This window comes from Mobula birostris, chromosome 11 (genome assembly GCF_030028105.1).
Source record: "Mobula birostris isolate sMobBir1 chromosome 11, sMobBir1.hap1, whole genome shotgun sequence".
Classification (NCBI taxonomy): domain Eukaryota; kingdom Metazoa; phylum Chordata; class Chondrichthyes; order Myliobatiformes; family Myliobatidae; genus Mobula; species Mobula birostris.
Window position 1 is genome coordinate 9,976,927 of NC_092380.1, and position 16,728 is coordinate 9,993,654.

The 16,728-nt window shown below is 46.6% G+C and overlaps 1 protein-coding gene across 1 annotated transcript in view; it reads left to right on the plus strand.

Moving 5' to 3' along the window:
- The window catches only part of LOC140205400 (voltage-dependent calcium channel gamma-2 subunit), a 211,716-nt gene that overhangs the window by 140,781 nt on the left and 54,207 nt on the right, over positions 1–16,728 (plus strand). Inside the window, exon 2 of the mRNA XM_072272991.1 lies at positions 6,635–6,718. Coding sequence (XP_072129092.1) covers positions 6,635–6,718 — 84 coding nt within the window. The remainder of the gene's footprint in view (positions 1–6,634; positions 6,719–16,728) is intronic.

Below are 16,728 nucleotides of genomic sequence, written 5' to 3' on the forward strand. Positions count from 1 at the left end.
CTCAGTGTTCTTTGACCAGTCCAGTTTATTGTCAATTCTTATCCCCAGGTATTTGTAATCCTCCACCATGTCCACACTGACCCCTGGATGGAAACAGGGGTCACCAGTGTCTTAGCCTCCTCAGGTCCACCACCAGCTCCTTAGTCTTTTTCACATTAAGCTGAAGATAATTCTGCTCACACCATGTGACAAAGTTTCCTACCGTAGCCCTGTACTCAGCCTCATCTCCCTTGCTGATGCATCCAACTATGGTAGAGTCTTCAGAAAACTTCTGAAGATGACAAGACTCTGTGCAGTAGTTGAAGTCCGAGGTGTAAATGGTGAAGGGAAAGGGAGACAAGACAGTCCCCTGTGGAGCCCCAGTGCTGCTGATCACTCTGTCGGACACACAGTGTTGCAAGCACACGTACTGTGGTCTGCCAGTCAGGTAATCAATATTCCATTGCACCAGGAAAGCATCCACCTGCATCGCTGTCAGCTTCTCCCCCAGCAGAGCAGGGCGGATGGTGTTGAACGTACTGGAGAAGTCAAAAAACATGATGCACACAGTGCTCGCTGGCTTGTCCAGGTGGGCGTAGACACAGTTCAGCAGGTAAACGATGGCATCCTCAACTCCTAGTCGGGGCTGGTAGGCGAATTGGAGGGGATCTAAGTGTGGCCTAACCATAGGCCAGAGCAGCTCCAGAACAAGTCTCTCCAGGGTCTTCATGATGTGGGAGGTCAATGCCACCGGTCTGTAGTCATTGAGGCCGCTGGGACGTGGCGTCTTCAGCACAGGTTCGAGGCAGGACATCTTCCACAGCACAGGAACCCTCTGGAGCTTCAGACTCAGGCTGAAGACATGGTGAAGTACTCCACATAGCTGAGGGGCACAGGCTTTGAGCACCCTGGTACTGACACCATCCGGTCCTGCAGCCTTGCTTGGCCAGGGCAGTATGATAAGGAAAGCAAGCTGCTGCCGATGGAACAGGCTCCCCCGCTCCGCATAGCTGGTGGATCCTAAGGAATGGCAGAGACCGACACAGTGGTGTCACAAGAGTTGCCAGTCAGTGTTGAGCTCAATGTAGGACTGCATTAGGGACTCCAGCTCTGAACCTTCCCTCGGAGTTTGCTCCCACACCCTTCCCCACGAGCGGGTGCAGCCGCAAGGTGGCAGAGGTTTGAGATCAGAGTTTTCCTTCTCCTAGATGAGCTGCCAACCATGACAGACGAGCATTTAGTGGGTAGTGGGTTACCTCCGCTACCACCACCGCCCCTCGGCCCAGCTGTGACAACCCAAATTACACTATAAATTACAATTAGAAATATTTATAGATAAAATTAACAAATAGTGCAAAAAGAGAGCAAAAATAGTGAGCTTGTGTTCATGAGTTCATGAACTGTTCAGAATTTTTTGTATCTGCGCTGTTTGTTTTCTTTTGTACGTTGGTTGTTTGTCCGTCTGTGTGTAGATTTTCATTGGTTCTATTGTATGTCTTTGTTCTACTGTGAGTGCCCACAAGAAAATGAATCTCTGGGTAGAAGATGGTGATATATCCATACTTGGATAATAAATTTACTTTGGACTTTGAACTTTAAAATCTGATGGTGAAGGAGAAGAAGCTGTTCCTAAAACATTAAACGCACATCTTCAGGCTCTGTTACCTCCTCCCTGATGGTAGTAATGAGAAGAGAGCATGGCCTGGGCGGCGGGAGTCCTTAAAGGTGGATGCTGCCTTTTTGAGGCGTCACCTTTTGAAGACTTCCTCGATGTTGGGGAGGCGTGTGCCCATGATGGAGCTTGCTGAGTTTACCATCTTTGGGAGCTTTTTACAACCTTTACATACCAGATGGTGAGGCAACCATTTTGAGATTTGCTGGAGATTGTGTGTAGCAGGGTCAATTGGCTGAATGGCCCACACCAGCTTCGAGTTCTTACCCCTAGGTGGGAGATCAATTCTCACCCCATCTGTGATGAAGTAGATGATGCTCAGGACAGACCATGCAATTCATTCCTCATTGCTGGGGAAGTCGAGGGTTCAGAACCAATGACAAGAAAGGAACAGTGATACACCTCCAAGGAGGGACGATGTTGGAGAGGAACCCACGAGAGGTGGTGATGCCCTGACTCCCCTGTCTTTGCCTTTCTTGGTGGTAGTCATAGGTTTGCCTGTTGTGGTCAGTATGGCATAGATGAGAAACTGCACTGCATTTTGTAGATCGGGGTCCCCAACCTTTCTCGCACCGCGATCCGGTTTAATATTATCAATATTCACGCGGACCAGCCGACCGGTGGGCAGGTTGTTCAAGTAGGGTGAAAGTCACCTCAGTATGTCTTTAACAGTAAGGGCTGCCAACTTTCTCACTCCCAAAACAAGGGACAAAAGAAGCAGTCAAATCCTGGTACACTTGTGTTTACCGCAAATGAGACTACCATGACCCTGAAGCCTTACGCGGGCACCTGTGCGCACATGCGTGATGTGTGACGTGCGCAAGCGCATACGTGCCGATTTTTTTCCCAGAAATCGGTTTTGGCTTAATCTTCCCAACTATACTGTACATACATTATTTCTTCTTTATATAGGCTGTGTGTTCATCATATCATGCTTGCTTTTACTATACGTTAGTGTTATTTTTGGATTTATGTGTTATTTGGTATGATTTGGTAGGTTATTGTTTGGGTCTAGGAATGCTTAAAAATTTTTCCCATATAAATTAATGGTAATTGCTTCTTCGCTTCACGCCATTTCGGCACGAAAGGTTTCTAGGAACGCTTTTCCTTAGCAGGGGAAATACAGGACAAGGGCGGTCCCGTATGGGACAAACCAATTTAGCCCGATATACGGGATGTCCCGGCAAACACGGAACAGTTGGCAACCCTGTGTTCAAGTTCAACAGTGCGTGACAGGGAATGAGGAAAGGTGCAGCTGACTCAAATCGTTTCCTCACGGACCGGTAGCACATGCTTTTAGGGTAACAATCAAGCGGGCTTCCTTGTCCTGGATTTTAAAGATGAAAAATTATCTTTATTTGTCGCATATATATTGGAATATGAAAATCTCCAATGAAAATGCCGTTTCCATCAAGTCAAATATTGCACTGGTCAGCACACAAGTGTTGCCATGCTTCCAGCATCAACGTAACATGCCCACAACTCACTAACCCTAACCATATGATGGAATGTGGGAGGGAATCAGAGTACCCAGAGGAAATCCAGGCAGTCACGGGGAGAACGTACAAACTCCTTACAGGCGGTGGTGGGAATTGAACTCCTGACTGATGAAATCTGGAGCTGTGAAGAGATGCATTAACTGCTATGCTGCCATTGCCATCATCAAGCCTCCTGGGTGTTGGTGGAACTGTACCCATCTGGGTAAGGGGAGAATATTCCATTGCACTCATGACGTGCCTCACACCTGGTGGGCGGGCTTTGAGAAGTCATCCCCACCGGGGTAACCCCATGACCCATCCCTACATTCGATCCCAAAATTAATGAATCATCTTGAAATACCTCATTTAAGATACACACAAAATGCTGAAGGAACTCAACAGGTCAGGCAGCATTTATGGAAATGAATAAACAGTTGACTTTTTGGGCCGCCTCCCTTCTTCAGGACTGAAATGGAAGGGGGAAGATGCCAGAATAAAAAGGTGGGGTAGGGGAAGGAGGCTAGCTGGAAGGTGATAGGTGAATCCAGGTGGGTGGGAAAGGTCAAGGGCTGGAGAAGAAGGAATCTGATAGGAGAGGAGAGTGGACCATAGGAGAAAGGGACCCAGAGGGAAGTGATAGGCAGGTGAGAGGAGGTAAAAGGCCAGAGTGTGGAATAGAAGAAGAGGGGAGCGGAGGAAAAATTATTACCGGAAGGAGAAATTGAAATTCATGCCATCAGATAGGAGGTTACCTGGATGGAATATAAAATGCTGCTCCTGTGGCCTGAGAGTATCCCCATCTTGGCACAAGGGGAGGTCAGAATGGGAACGGGAATGGGAATGGGAATTAAAATGCTTGGCCATCAGGAAGCCCCGTTTTTGGCGAATGGAGCAGAGGTGCTTGATGAAGTGGGCCCTGCAGTTTACGACGGGTCTCACCAGTGTAGAGGAGATGGCATCCAGAGCACCAGGCACAATAAATGACCCCAGCAGATTGGCAGGTGGAGTGTTTTCTCACTTGGAAGGACAGTTTAGGGCCCTGAATGGAAGTGAGGGAGGAGGTGAATGGGCAGGTGTAGCACTTTAGACACCTCAGGGGTAAGTATTTTCTTTTTTATTCTGGTGTCTTACCCCTGCCTTCTCAGTTCTGAAGAAGGGTCTCAGCCCTAAACGTCGACTATTTATTCATTTCCATAGATACCACCTGACCTGCTGAGTTCCTCCAGCATTTTGTCTTTGTTGCTCTGGATTTCCAGCAGAATTTCTCGTGTTTATCATTTAAAATATATAATTTCAAATAATCATAGTAAGGCCTTCTGTCATATACACGGGATAAGATATTACAGAGGAAGACGAACACAAAATGCTGGACGAGCTCAGCAGATCAGGCTAATTATTCCGCTCCATAGATGCTGCCTGACCTGCTGAGTTCCTACAGAATCCTGTGCGTTTGTCGCTCAAGGTTTCCAGCATCCGCAGAATCTCTTCTGTCATAAGAAATTCAACTTCTTTTTCACATCTCTACTCCAAGATATCTGTGGCTTTAATTCTCCATCCCATACCTCTCTGATCTCTCTGACTTTAGCATCTGACCGTGTCCCTGCAAAGCCTAATATAGGCTCAGGGAACAAATCTTCTAATGAAGCACAATAAAGCCCCGAGGACTTAACGTTGAATTCAATAACATTAGGTCATCTGCCTTTCCAGTTAATAGGGCCAGATCTGATGAAAAGCCAACATTTACTGCTTTTTTCCCCTCCATAGATGCCTCCGCAGCTGCAGACTTCCAGAACTTTCTGTTTTTATTTCCAATTTACAGCAACTGTAGCTTCTGAATATCCCAGCTTCAATTGTTGTCCATGGTTACTGTCTCTCTATTTTTGATTTCAAACATCTCCTCTACACCTAGTGGCTACTTTATTAGGTACACTTGTACATCTGCCCATCAGTACAAATATCTAATCAACCAATCGTGTGGCAGCAACTCAATGCACAAAAGCACGCAGACACGGTCATGAGGTTCAGTTGTTGTTCAGACCAAATATCAGAATGGGTAAGAAATGTGATTTGAGTGACTTTGACCGGGGAAACGATCTTGCTGCCAGTCAGGGTGGTTTGAGTATCTGAGAAACTGCTGATCTCCTGGGATTTTCATGCACAACAGTCTCTAGAGTTTGCAGAGAATGGTGCGAAAAATGAAAAAAGTACATCCGGTGAGCGGATTGGATACAGGCTAACCCCTATAGACATCAATGGATCTGGGGTTGAGAGGGTGAACAGCTTTAAGTTCCTCGGCATAAACATCACCGAGGATCTCACGCGGTCTGTACACACCAGCTGTGTGGTGAAAAAGGCACAACAGCACCTCTTTCACCTCAGACGGTTGAGGAAGTTTGGTATGGGCCCCCAAATTCTAAGGACTTTCTAAAGGGGCATAATTGAGAGCATCCTGACGCTGCATCACTGCCTGGTATGGGAACTGTACTTTCCTCAATCGCAGGACTCTGCAGAGAGTGGTGCGCACAGCCCAGCGCATCTGTAGATGTGAACTTCCCACTATTCAGGACATTTACAAAGACAGGTGCGTAAAAAGGGCCCGAAGGATCATTGGTGACCTGAGTCACCCCAACCACAAACCGTTCCAACTGCTACCACCTGGGAAATAGCACCGCAGCATAAAAGCCAGGGTCAACACGCTCCGGGACAGCTTCTTCCACCAAGCCATCAGACTGAACAATTCATGCTGACACAACTGTATTTCTATGTTATATTGACTATCCTGTTGTACATACTATTTATTATAAATTACTGTAATTGCACATTGCACATTTGAATGGAGATGTAACGTGTACGCGAAGGATATAAGTAATAAAGTCAATTCAATTTAATTCAAATACAATTCAATTCAGTTCTGTGGGTGAAAATGCCTGGTCAATGAGAGAGATCAAAGGAGAATGATCAGACTCGTTCAAGCTGACAGGGAGGTGACAGTAACTCAGATAACCATGTGTTACAACAGTGATGTACAGAAGAGCATCTCTGAATGCACAACACATTGAACCTTGAAGTGGATGGGCTACAGCAGCAGAAGATCATGAACGTACAATCTGTGGCCACTTTATTAGGTATAGGTAGCTAATAATGTGGCCATTGAGTGTATTTACACTTTCTCCAGATGTATCAGCTACAATTAACATACCTTCACATCCCACCACCATCACCACGTGTGTCATTTAGTCTCTCCACCACATCATAGACCTTCCCTTTATTCTCCCCAGCCCTAACCCCCACCTCAACACCTTGTCTGCAACTGAAAAAAACGTTTGATAGTTAATAATTCTTAGTTCCATTGGAAGGCCTGTCCTCTGTGCTTTCTCCCTCCACAGATGCTGCCGGATCTGTTGAGTATTTCCAGCCTTTTCTTGCTGGGTTCATTCCCCTGGTTCTGTGCTAATGGCTCATGCAGGAAAAGTTCACTTATTTCTCCCTGTTTCTCATTGAACAGGAAACTTTAAAGGGTTATGTAAGCAGATTGACCACTTCCCGGAAGACGCAGATTATGAAGCAGATGCAGCTGAATACTTCTTACGTAAGTTTGCCTCCTTTCGTGTTTCTGACCATTTCATCGTGTTTCTGATTTCCTCGTGTTTCTGACCGTTTCAATGTGTTTCTGATTTCGTGTTTCTGATTTTGTCCCATTTCTGACTATTTCATTGTGCTTTTGATTTCATCGTGCTTCTGATTTCATCATGTTTCTGATTTCATCGGATTTCTGATTATTTCATTGTGTTTCTGATTTCATCAGATTTCTGACTATTTCAACGTGTTTCTGATTTCATCGTATTTCTGATTTCATCAGATTTCTGATTATTTCATCATGTTTCTGATTTCATCGGATTTCTGACTATTTCAACATGTTTCTGATTTCATCGTATTTCTGATTTCATCATGTTTCTGATTTCATCAGATTTCTGACTATTTCAACGTGTTTCTGATTTCTTCAGATTTCTGACTATTTCATCAGATTTCTGATTTCATCATGCTTCTGATTTCTTTGTTGTTCTGACTATTTCATTATGTTTCTGATTATTTGCTTGTGCTTCTATTTCATCATGCTTCTGATTTCACTCAGAAATGTACTGTCTATAAGGTATCTCAGGCTTCCAGATTACTAACACAAATAACCAACCTCGGTTTCCAATATAATATCCATTTTGATGGCAGTCAACTCTCCCCTAATGGCATTATGTAGTGCAATCATGTATTTGTAGTGCGATTGTATATTAACCATTAGATGTATGGTGGTGGTCGTCCTTGCTGTCCGACGAGGACAGGAGACCTGTGCGGGAGAGTTTTTGAAGTGGAAAAGCTGTTGCACTGAGGCTGTTCACTCTCTCGACCTCAGAAGTCAGGGTCTAGTGGTATTAACAAGCATCACAAACTGGGGTCTTCCCTGGTTGCAGTGGAGGAACATGACATCCTCTGTGGCTCGTCATCCCCTTCGCTCTCCATGGAGTGTAATAGTCCCACCTTCCTGGCCATTGGACCTCACTGTAGATCTCATCCGCCCAGTCCGCCAGATCTAACCTTGCATGCTGGGACAGGCATGTCCCTATCTCACCGGAGTATGAGGCCACCACCTACCCTCACCTGGTCCAGCCCGCCTGTCAAAGCGGTGTACCAGGTTGGGGCCGCTATCACCTGCACATACTTGGAGTCACAGTTGAGAGCTTAGAGAACGGTACAGACTGAAGGTGAGTGAGCTGCCCCAGACTGGACATGATCAGCCCTTTCACCAGAGGTGCTGGACACCCTGTATGGTGGACACTTATTAACCCTGCAAAGTAATGGACTTTATAACTACACGGGTTTTAAATGGAATTGAGGGAGACTTACAATAGGCAAGAGAGAAAGAAAAGGTCCTTCCCATAGAGTCATAAAATAGGCATACAGGCCTTTCGGCCCACTGAACCCATGCTAGCCACTGTGTACTCATCTATACTAATCAATACTGATACTGTCCGCTTCTTGGTGAGAGCTAACCACTAGTTAAACATCTGGCCATTAGCCAAAGGCCAACCGTGTGGGTTGGGAGCTCATAAAGGCTGGAGAAATGCATTGATAAACAGTTGGGATCCCAGTCCCCGAATGGAATTGTAGCCAAAAGGTGGCACATAGGCATTGTCCTGTCTGCCCCAGCTTCCACTCCTGGTCGTAGTCAGGCCCACGGATGCCTGCCATCTCAAATGTTGCTCTTTCAGTGCTCCTCTGATTCCTCCTCCTCTTCCTACCCCCACCCACTCACAGCCCTTGTAGAGGACACCCAGATTGGTACTGGACAGCGAGGAAGGTTTTCAAAACTTGCAATGAGATCTGGACCAGCTGGAAAAATGTGCTCGGAAAGTGGTGAGAGTGTGAATCGGGATGCCAGTGGAAGTTGTGAATGTTGGTTTGATTTCAACATTTAAGAGAAGTTTGGATGGGAGAGGTATGGTCCGGTGCTGGTCATCGGGACTAGGCAAAGTAATAGTTTGGCATGAACTAAATGGGCCGAATGGCCTGTTTTGGTGCTGTAGTGCTCTATGGCTCAAACCATGCCCAACAGAAGATGAAGCAAACCTTTACCAAAGTAATTCCTCTGTGTCAAACAGTTGTGGGTTCAAATCTTTCCCCCATATACTCTCATCTGGGAATCGGAATCTAAGGAATACTACAGACCATTCCTTTCATTGTGTAGATTGTGGGATCATTCCAACCTCAAGAACTAACCCAACCCAAATGCCGACAAATCCAAACATGGCTCAGGAGCACCGTGTAGAGAATGATGAAGTCCTATTGTGAATGAGCATGGCTTTAGTGAAACCACATTTGGTCTTTATACTTAAGGAAGGACAAGCTGACCTTAGTGAAAATTTACAAGACTGATACCTAGGTTGTCCGTACAGGTCATTTTGTCACGTCAGTACATCAAAGGAAAAGAACAACAGAATGCGGAATATAGTCTTACACTTGCTGTGCAGTCAGACGATAGATGCAAGGTAACACACAAAATGCTGGAGGAACTCAGTAGGTCAGGCAGCATCCATGGAGAGGAATAAACGGTTGACGTTTTGGACTGCGACCCTTCATCAGGACTGGAACGGAAGGGGGGAAGATGTCAGAATAAAAAGTGTGGGTGGGGGGGAGGGGAAGGAGGACCAGCTGGAAGGTGATGGGTGAGCCAGGTGGGTGGGAAAGGTCAAGGTCTGGAGAGGAAGGAATCTGATTGGAGAGGAGAGTGGAGGAAGGGAAGAAGGAGGGGCACCAGGCACGTGAGAAGAGGTAAGAGGGCAGAGCGAGGAGGGGGAGGGAGTTTTTTTTTACCGGAAAGAAGCCAGGTGGGTGGTAAAAGAAAAGATGAAGAAGGAATCTGATACTCCCCTGCTGTGGTTCAAAGTATGGAGTTCAAAGTAAAAAGTATAGGAAACTTTCTCTGCACAAAATGCTGGGGAAACTCAGCAGGCCAGGCAGCATCTCTCCCCCCATCCCCTCTCCTCCCCCCTCTCCCCCTTCTCCCCCTCTCCTCACCCCTCCCCCTCTCCCCATTCCCCCTCTCCCCTCTCTCTCCCCCCTCCCCCCCCGTCCTCTCCTCCCCGCCTTCGTCAGAACTGGAAAGGAAGGGGGAAAAAGCCAAAATAAGAAGGTTGGAGAGGGGAAGGAGTACAAGCTATAGCAGGGCATAGGTGAGAGGGAAGGAGGGTGGGTGGGGAAGGAGAGATGAAGTGAGAAGCTGGGAGTACTTTTTATTTATTGGGAGATAGCATGGAATATATCCCAAATCCTTCCGGCCCTTTGAGTCACGCCACCCAGTAATCCCTAAAGTAATTCTAGTGTAATCATAGGACAATTTGCAATAACCAATTGACCTAGCAATCAGTAGGTCTTTGGACTGTGGGAGGATACTGGAGCACCCAGGGAGAATGTACAAACATCTTACAGGCAGCAACGGGAATCGAACCCGGGTCTCCTGTATTGTAAGGTGTCGTGCTAACCACTATATTACCATCCCGCCCAATCATAGGTGGAAAATATAAAGATAAAGGGCTGAAGAAGAGGGAATCTAATAGGAGAGGAGAGTGGACCATGGGAGGAAAGGAAGTGGGGGGCACCAGAAGGGAACGATAGGCAAGTGATGAGAAGAGAAGGTAAGAGCGGAGCCGGTATGGGGAATGGTAAAACAGAGAAGGAGCAGGAAGAGAAATGATCCAAAGACAGAGAAATCGATGTTAGGTTGGAGGCAAAAGTGCTAGGATTGTGAGATGCAACCACAGGGTATGCCCCGCAGGTCTTCAATCAGTGCTTCATTTCAGTGTTGGGCAACAGAGATAGCATCCATCAGAAAAGCCCTAACACTCAGGAAAGAGCTACTTGCCTTGGAGGGGATAAAGCTCAGATTCACCAGACCAATACTAGCACATGAAGAGTTAAATGAGGAAGCTTGAAGTGATTGACCTCCACAGAAGACTGAGCAATGATCTTATCGAATGGTCCAAGGATTCAATGGGATGAGTCTCGCAAACCATCTCTTCAATGAATGAGAGTGGCCATTCAAAACCAAAGGACACAGCTTCAGAACTAGATCCAGGCTGGGAGATAAGTGAGCATCTTCACACGTCAGGGGTGGGACTCTGACTGTAGTCAGAGCAGTCAACTGGAGCTCTTTACACAACGCTGGAAGTGTCCAGTGGACGAGGCATCACCTGTGGATGGAGAAGGAAAGATAACATGGCTCAATTACCAGAGGTCCTTGACCTTAAACATTGCCTCTGTTTCACTCTCCACAGGTGCTGCCCGGCCGGCTGAGTATTTCCAAGATTTTCTGCTTCCAGCATCTGCAGTACATTGGCTTGGGCTCTGAGGCACTCATTGGGCAAGAGCGTTGGAAATTACAGGGCAAGGACAGGTTAACTGAAGTGGGCTAGTGGTCCAACTGAACGGTACAACAGCGAATGGCCTCCTCCTGGCCCAGAGTCTAGGTAAGCCGCAGGCTAGGAATCTATTGTCCCACCTGCGCCCGGTTATCCTGGTGGAGTCAATGTAGAGAGGAAGTGTGAGGATGTGGTGTGGCCTACACCAGGGGACAACATTTGATTGAATAACACACGTCTGGCATGCCCACGATTGAATTTCAAGGTAGATAGACAATCGAGGAGGTTCAGTTACCTCATTCACCACGAGGAATCAGCTCATTCGACTGCTGTTAGTGAGAGTGCTTGTCTCAAGGCCAACCATTGCTGTTTGTTCTGGACTATCTGACAACAAAACACTCAATGTGTCCCAACACTTGGCACACAGCCCCAGCCCACACGGGATTCATGCTGGAGTGTTACGAGTGTCTGATGGCTCTGGGCCTATACTCACTAAAGTTCAGAAGAATGAGTGGGGGAAAGGAATCAAATATTGTAAGGCCTAGATAGAGTGGATGTGGAGAAGATGTTTCCTGTAGTGGGGGGAGTCTAGGATCAGAGGGCACAGTCTCAGAATAGAAGGACGTCCCTTGAGGACAGAGATGAGGAGGAATTTCTTTAGCCAGAGGCTGGTGAATCTGTGCAATTCATTGCCACAGACAGCTGTGGAGGCCAAATCATTTTGGGTATATTTAAAGTGGAGGTTGATAGGTTCTGGATTAGTAAGGGTGTCAAAGGTTACTGGGAGAAGACAGGAGAATGGGGTTGAGAGGGATAATAAATCAGCCATTACTGAATGGTGGAGCAGACTTGATGGGCCAAATGGCCTAATTCTTCTTCTATGTCAGTGATCTATGGTCTTATGGTCTTATGGTTACAGCCAAAGCAGAACTGAACTGAGTTTCCATTCTGGCCAGCTTAACAACTCAAGTTGTCACCTGAATACACCATTACTTGAACAGACAGCACACTGGGAGGCTGTCCATCCCTTCATTGCTGTGCTAGGTCCTTGAACAAGCTGTTTAATTCACCCGTCTACCTGCCCTTCCCCACTGTCCCGAAAATTTTGTCCTCATTTTCATCCAAGTCACTTTAAGAAGCTCCTGTTGAAGCTGAAAGTGAAAATCATGAGGAAAATTTTCAGACATTAACAATAAAATCAGAAGGTGCTGGGAGCACTTGGCAGATCGGACAGCATCTCTGGAAGGAGAAACAGAGTCAATGATTCATCGGAACCAGGAAACAAGATTCCGAGACCTGAGACATTCATTCCATAGTCCTTACTGAACCCTCTTCTGTGTGCCGTGGGGCGGCATGACAGTGCAGCAGTTAGCGTAACACTGTTACAGCGCCAGCGTGTTAAATCCGGGTTCAAAACCTGCCACTGCCTGTAAGGAATTTGTACATTCTCCCCATGATGCCCTGGGTTTCCTACGGGTGCTCCGGTTTCCTCCCACATTCCAAGGACCTGCAGGTTATGGGCTTGCTATGTTGGGGCCGGAAGTATGGGACACCCCCACCACAATCCTCATTGGTTTGCTTTGACGCAAACAATGCATTCCGTTGAATGTTCACTCGTTCGTTATGTGCCGTGTCGTATGACGTGAGCGATCATGGTCTCTCCGTGACCGTGATTGCTCTTGGCAAATTTTTCTACTGAAGCGGTTGGCCATTGCCGCCTCCTGGGCAGTGTCTTTACAAGACGGGTGACCCCAGCCATGGCCAATGCTCTTCAGAGACTGTCTGCCTGGCGTCAGTGGCTGCATAACCAGGACTTGTGATACAACCATCCACCATCTGCTCCCATGGCTTTGTGTGACCTGAGCAGGGGGCTAAGCATGTGCTGCACCTTATCCAAGGGTGACCTACAGGCTAGTGGATGGAAGGAGAGCCTTGCGCCTCCTTTGGTAGGGTCATATCTCCACCCCACCACCCTACCACTGTATATACCTGTGACAAATAAAGCTATTCTGAATCTTTATCTTTCTCTGTCACTTCAGACAGTGCACTCCAGATCACAAGGCTCTGGCTGGGTGATGAAAACTGCTGTCATCAGTCGTTGTAGTAGTCCAAAGGTTCAAAGGTCAATTTTATTGTCAAAGTATGCATGTACAATACAACTCTGATATTTGTCTTCTCCAGATAGCCATTAAATACAGGAAGACCATGGGAGTTGATGAAAGAAAGGACATCAACTCCCCCTCAACTGGCATGAAAAAGCAGAGAAACAAAGCTCGCAGACCTTAAAATCCCCCACTCCCTCATCCGCAGAAGAAGTGACAATAACAATCCCCGGCTCCCTCGCCAGCAGAAAAAAGAATAAGTGACAATAACAATCCTCAATCCCTCACTTGCAGAAAGAACAGGGACAGTAGCATCAAATCCCCCAACCCTCCCTCTTACACACAAAAAGTTAACAGATCACCCACCCGCCAATTGGCCACAAGAAAGAAAACACCAAAAAACTGAAGGAGAAACAATAGTTGTACCCTGACAACCCTCATCAGTGATGTTCAACTCTCCTCCAAAAATTTCAACTGCTCCAGCACAGAATCAAGACCAGCAAGGTCAACAAGGCTAGCTTACCTCTTGCCGCACCCAAGATTGGGGGCGAACTCAGAACGTAAACAAGCGAGGGAGTCTGCAGATGCTGGAAATCCAGAGCAATACAGACAAAATGCTGGAGGAGCTCAGCAGGTCAGGCAGCGTGTATGGAAATGAATAAACAGTTGGCGTTTCGGGCCGAGACCCAGGATACCACCATATACCCCACTTTCAGGTAGTTCCTCATAGCACCCAAAGCTATGTTTGGACTATAATGTGAAAATATGTCAGGCGTTATACCGGGGGCAATGGCAGAGGTAGGCTTTTTACACAGAGAGTAGTGGGTACATGGAACCCAGGGTGGTGAGAGAGACAGATACATTAGGGGTATTCAAGAGACTCTGAGATATCTTGTCATGTGAAGAGCGTTTGATGGCTCTAGGCCTCTATTTGCTAGAATTCAGTAGAAAGATGGTGACCTAGTTGGAAGCTATCGAATGTTGAAAGGCCTTGATAGAGCAGATGTGGAGAGGATGTTTCCCAGGGTGTGAGAGTCTAGGACTAGAGAACAGGGCCTCAGAATAGAGGGGTGCCCTTTTAGAACAGAGATGAGGAAGAATTTCTTTAGCCAAAGAGTGGTGAATCTGTGGAGTTGGTTGCCACAGATTGCTGTGGAGGCCAAGTGTCTACGTATATTTAAGGCAGAGATTGATAGATTCTTGATTAGACAGGGCATGAAGGGATACAGAGAGAAGGCAGGAGACTAGGTTTGAAAGGAAAAGTGGATCAGCCATGATGAAATGACAGAGCAGACTCCGGCCTAATTCTGTTCCTATATCTTATGGTCTTATGATATTATAAGCACATGGATGAAAGAAAACTGAAGGGCTATGTGGGGAGGGAAGGGTCAGTATTCTGTCTTCACTCAGTATGTTCCCCATTTTCTTAAGCCAGGCAGGTTGGTAAACTCCAGTCCCAGCACAGTTGTAGTTTGAAGGCGGTCTTTATTGACATGTTACAGTACACCAAGAACTGAGTAAAAGACAGTACTTCTAGGCATTCTCACAAAAGATAGATTCAAATATTGATTAAAATTCCCTCAACTCGTAAACGTGCTTCTGACTAATGAATGAGTAAATAAACAAGCAACTATAATGGCCGACCTGATGTCAAAGGTCAATTACTTAGCAACGGAGTAATAAGTAATGAACAACAGCTGTAAGCTTACAAATAAGCAATGAAACCTAGTAGCTAGAAATAAAGTAGCAAACCAAATTGGGGCGGGGGGGCAGATAGATTGATATTAGAGTAGTCTAAACAGTAAGTTTGTACTGTGCTGTAATGTTCTAAGTTCGATGTAAGTTTCGTACACATAGCGTGTTAGATGTGCACAATGCACCTCCACGGGTGGTGATAGAGGCAGATACCTTTGGGACATTCAACAGACTCTTATAAAGGCACATGGATGATAGAAAAATGGAGGGCTATGTAGGAGGGAAGGGTTAGATTGATCTTAGAGTAGGCCAAAGGGTCAGGACAACATTGTGGGCTGAAGGGCCTGTACTGTTCTATGTGGGAATGATTAGTAATTTTTACTGCATTACAGCATTGAGGGCCTACAGAATACAAACACAGAAACAGGCGGCCATCAGTCTGTGCCAGCTTGTTCTGCTATTCAACCTCCTCTTGGCTGATCAGCGCCCCCAGCTCAGTTCACCCAGGATCCCTGAGTACACTTCCTTCCGTGTTAATGACCTGATGATAAAAATAAGCCTTAAAGAATAGCTTTGTTGACTTTATTTGACACACGTACATCGAAGCATACCCTGAAATGCGTCATTTTGCATCAAATCGAATCAGCATAGGTTAAGCTAGGCAGCCTGCAAATGACCACGCGCTCCTGCCCCACACGGCATGCGCACAACATGCTATTCCTAACCTTGGACTGTGGGAAGAAACTGGAGCACCCGGAGGAAACCCACGCGTTCACGGGGAGAACGTGCATACTCCTTACGGGCAGCATCGGGAATTGAACCCCGATCAGTGAAAGCTGGTGCCGCAAATCGATGAAATCAGGATGTATATTACCTTTCCGGGGGGAGGGAAGTTCTAGATTTCCATGGAAATCCACACCCCACACCGCCTGGTTTTACCTCCTCCCCAAGGTGACAAAATGGAGTCCAGGTAGGCAGATACCAGTTCGGTGGGACAGGAACAGGCAGAAACTATGGGTCTACTGGGACAGTCAGGCTTGTGTATCTTGGGGAGGAGGTAAAACCGAGCGGTGCGGGGTGTGGGTTTCCACGGATGCTGCCCGACCTGCTGAGTTCCTCCAGCATGTTGTGAGTGTTGCTTTGATCCCAGCATCTGCAGATTATTTTGTGTTCTAGATTTCCACTCCATCCCTCCTGCTTTAAGAGCCTTTTGACATCACCCAGAACTGCCCAGGCTCCCATATTGATATAAGTTCTTAATCAGATTACCCTCAACCTCAACAGAGGAAAATGTTTCTCTTTATCCACCTTATTAGATCCTTTTAACACTGTAATACTTCACTTAGTTCACCTTTGACTCGTTCCTTCCAACGGAACATGAACCGAGCATGAGTAGACTGTTAGCTTACCATATAAAATTATTAAGGGATTGGACACACTAGAGGCAGGAAACATGTTCCCGATGTTGGGGGAGTCCAGAACCAGAGGCCACAGTTTAAGAATAAGGGGTAGACAATTTGGAACAGAGTTCAGGAAAAACTTCTTCACACAGAGGGTTGTGTTTCTGTGAAATGCTCTGCCTCAGAAGGCAGTGGAGGCCAATTCTCTGGATTCTTTCAAGAAAGAGTTAGATAGAGCTCTTAAAGATAGCGGAGTCAAGGGATATGGGGAGAAAGCAGGAAAAGGGTACTGATTGTGAATGATCAGCCATGGTCACAGTGAATGGCAGTGCTGGCTCGAAGGGCCGAATGGCCTAATCCTGCACCTATTGTCTATTGTCTTACTGCTCTGGATGGCCCACTCTGCATTCAGGACTGAGGACCATGCTCAGACCTGCTGATGTCCAACCCCGGCCAGTTTCCATTTCCAGCACTCACAAAGGGTGGGAGAAACCC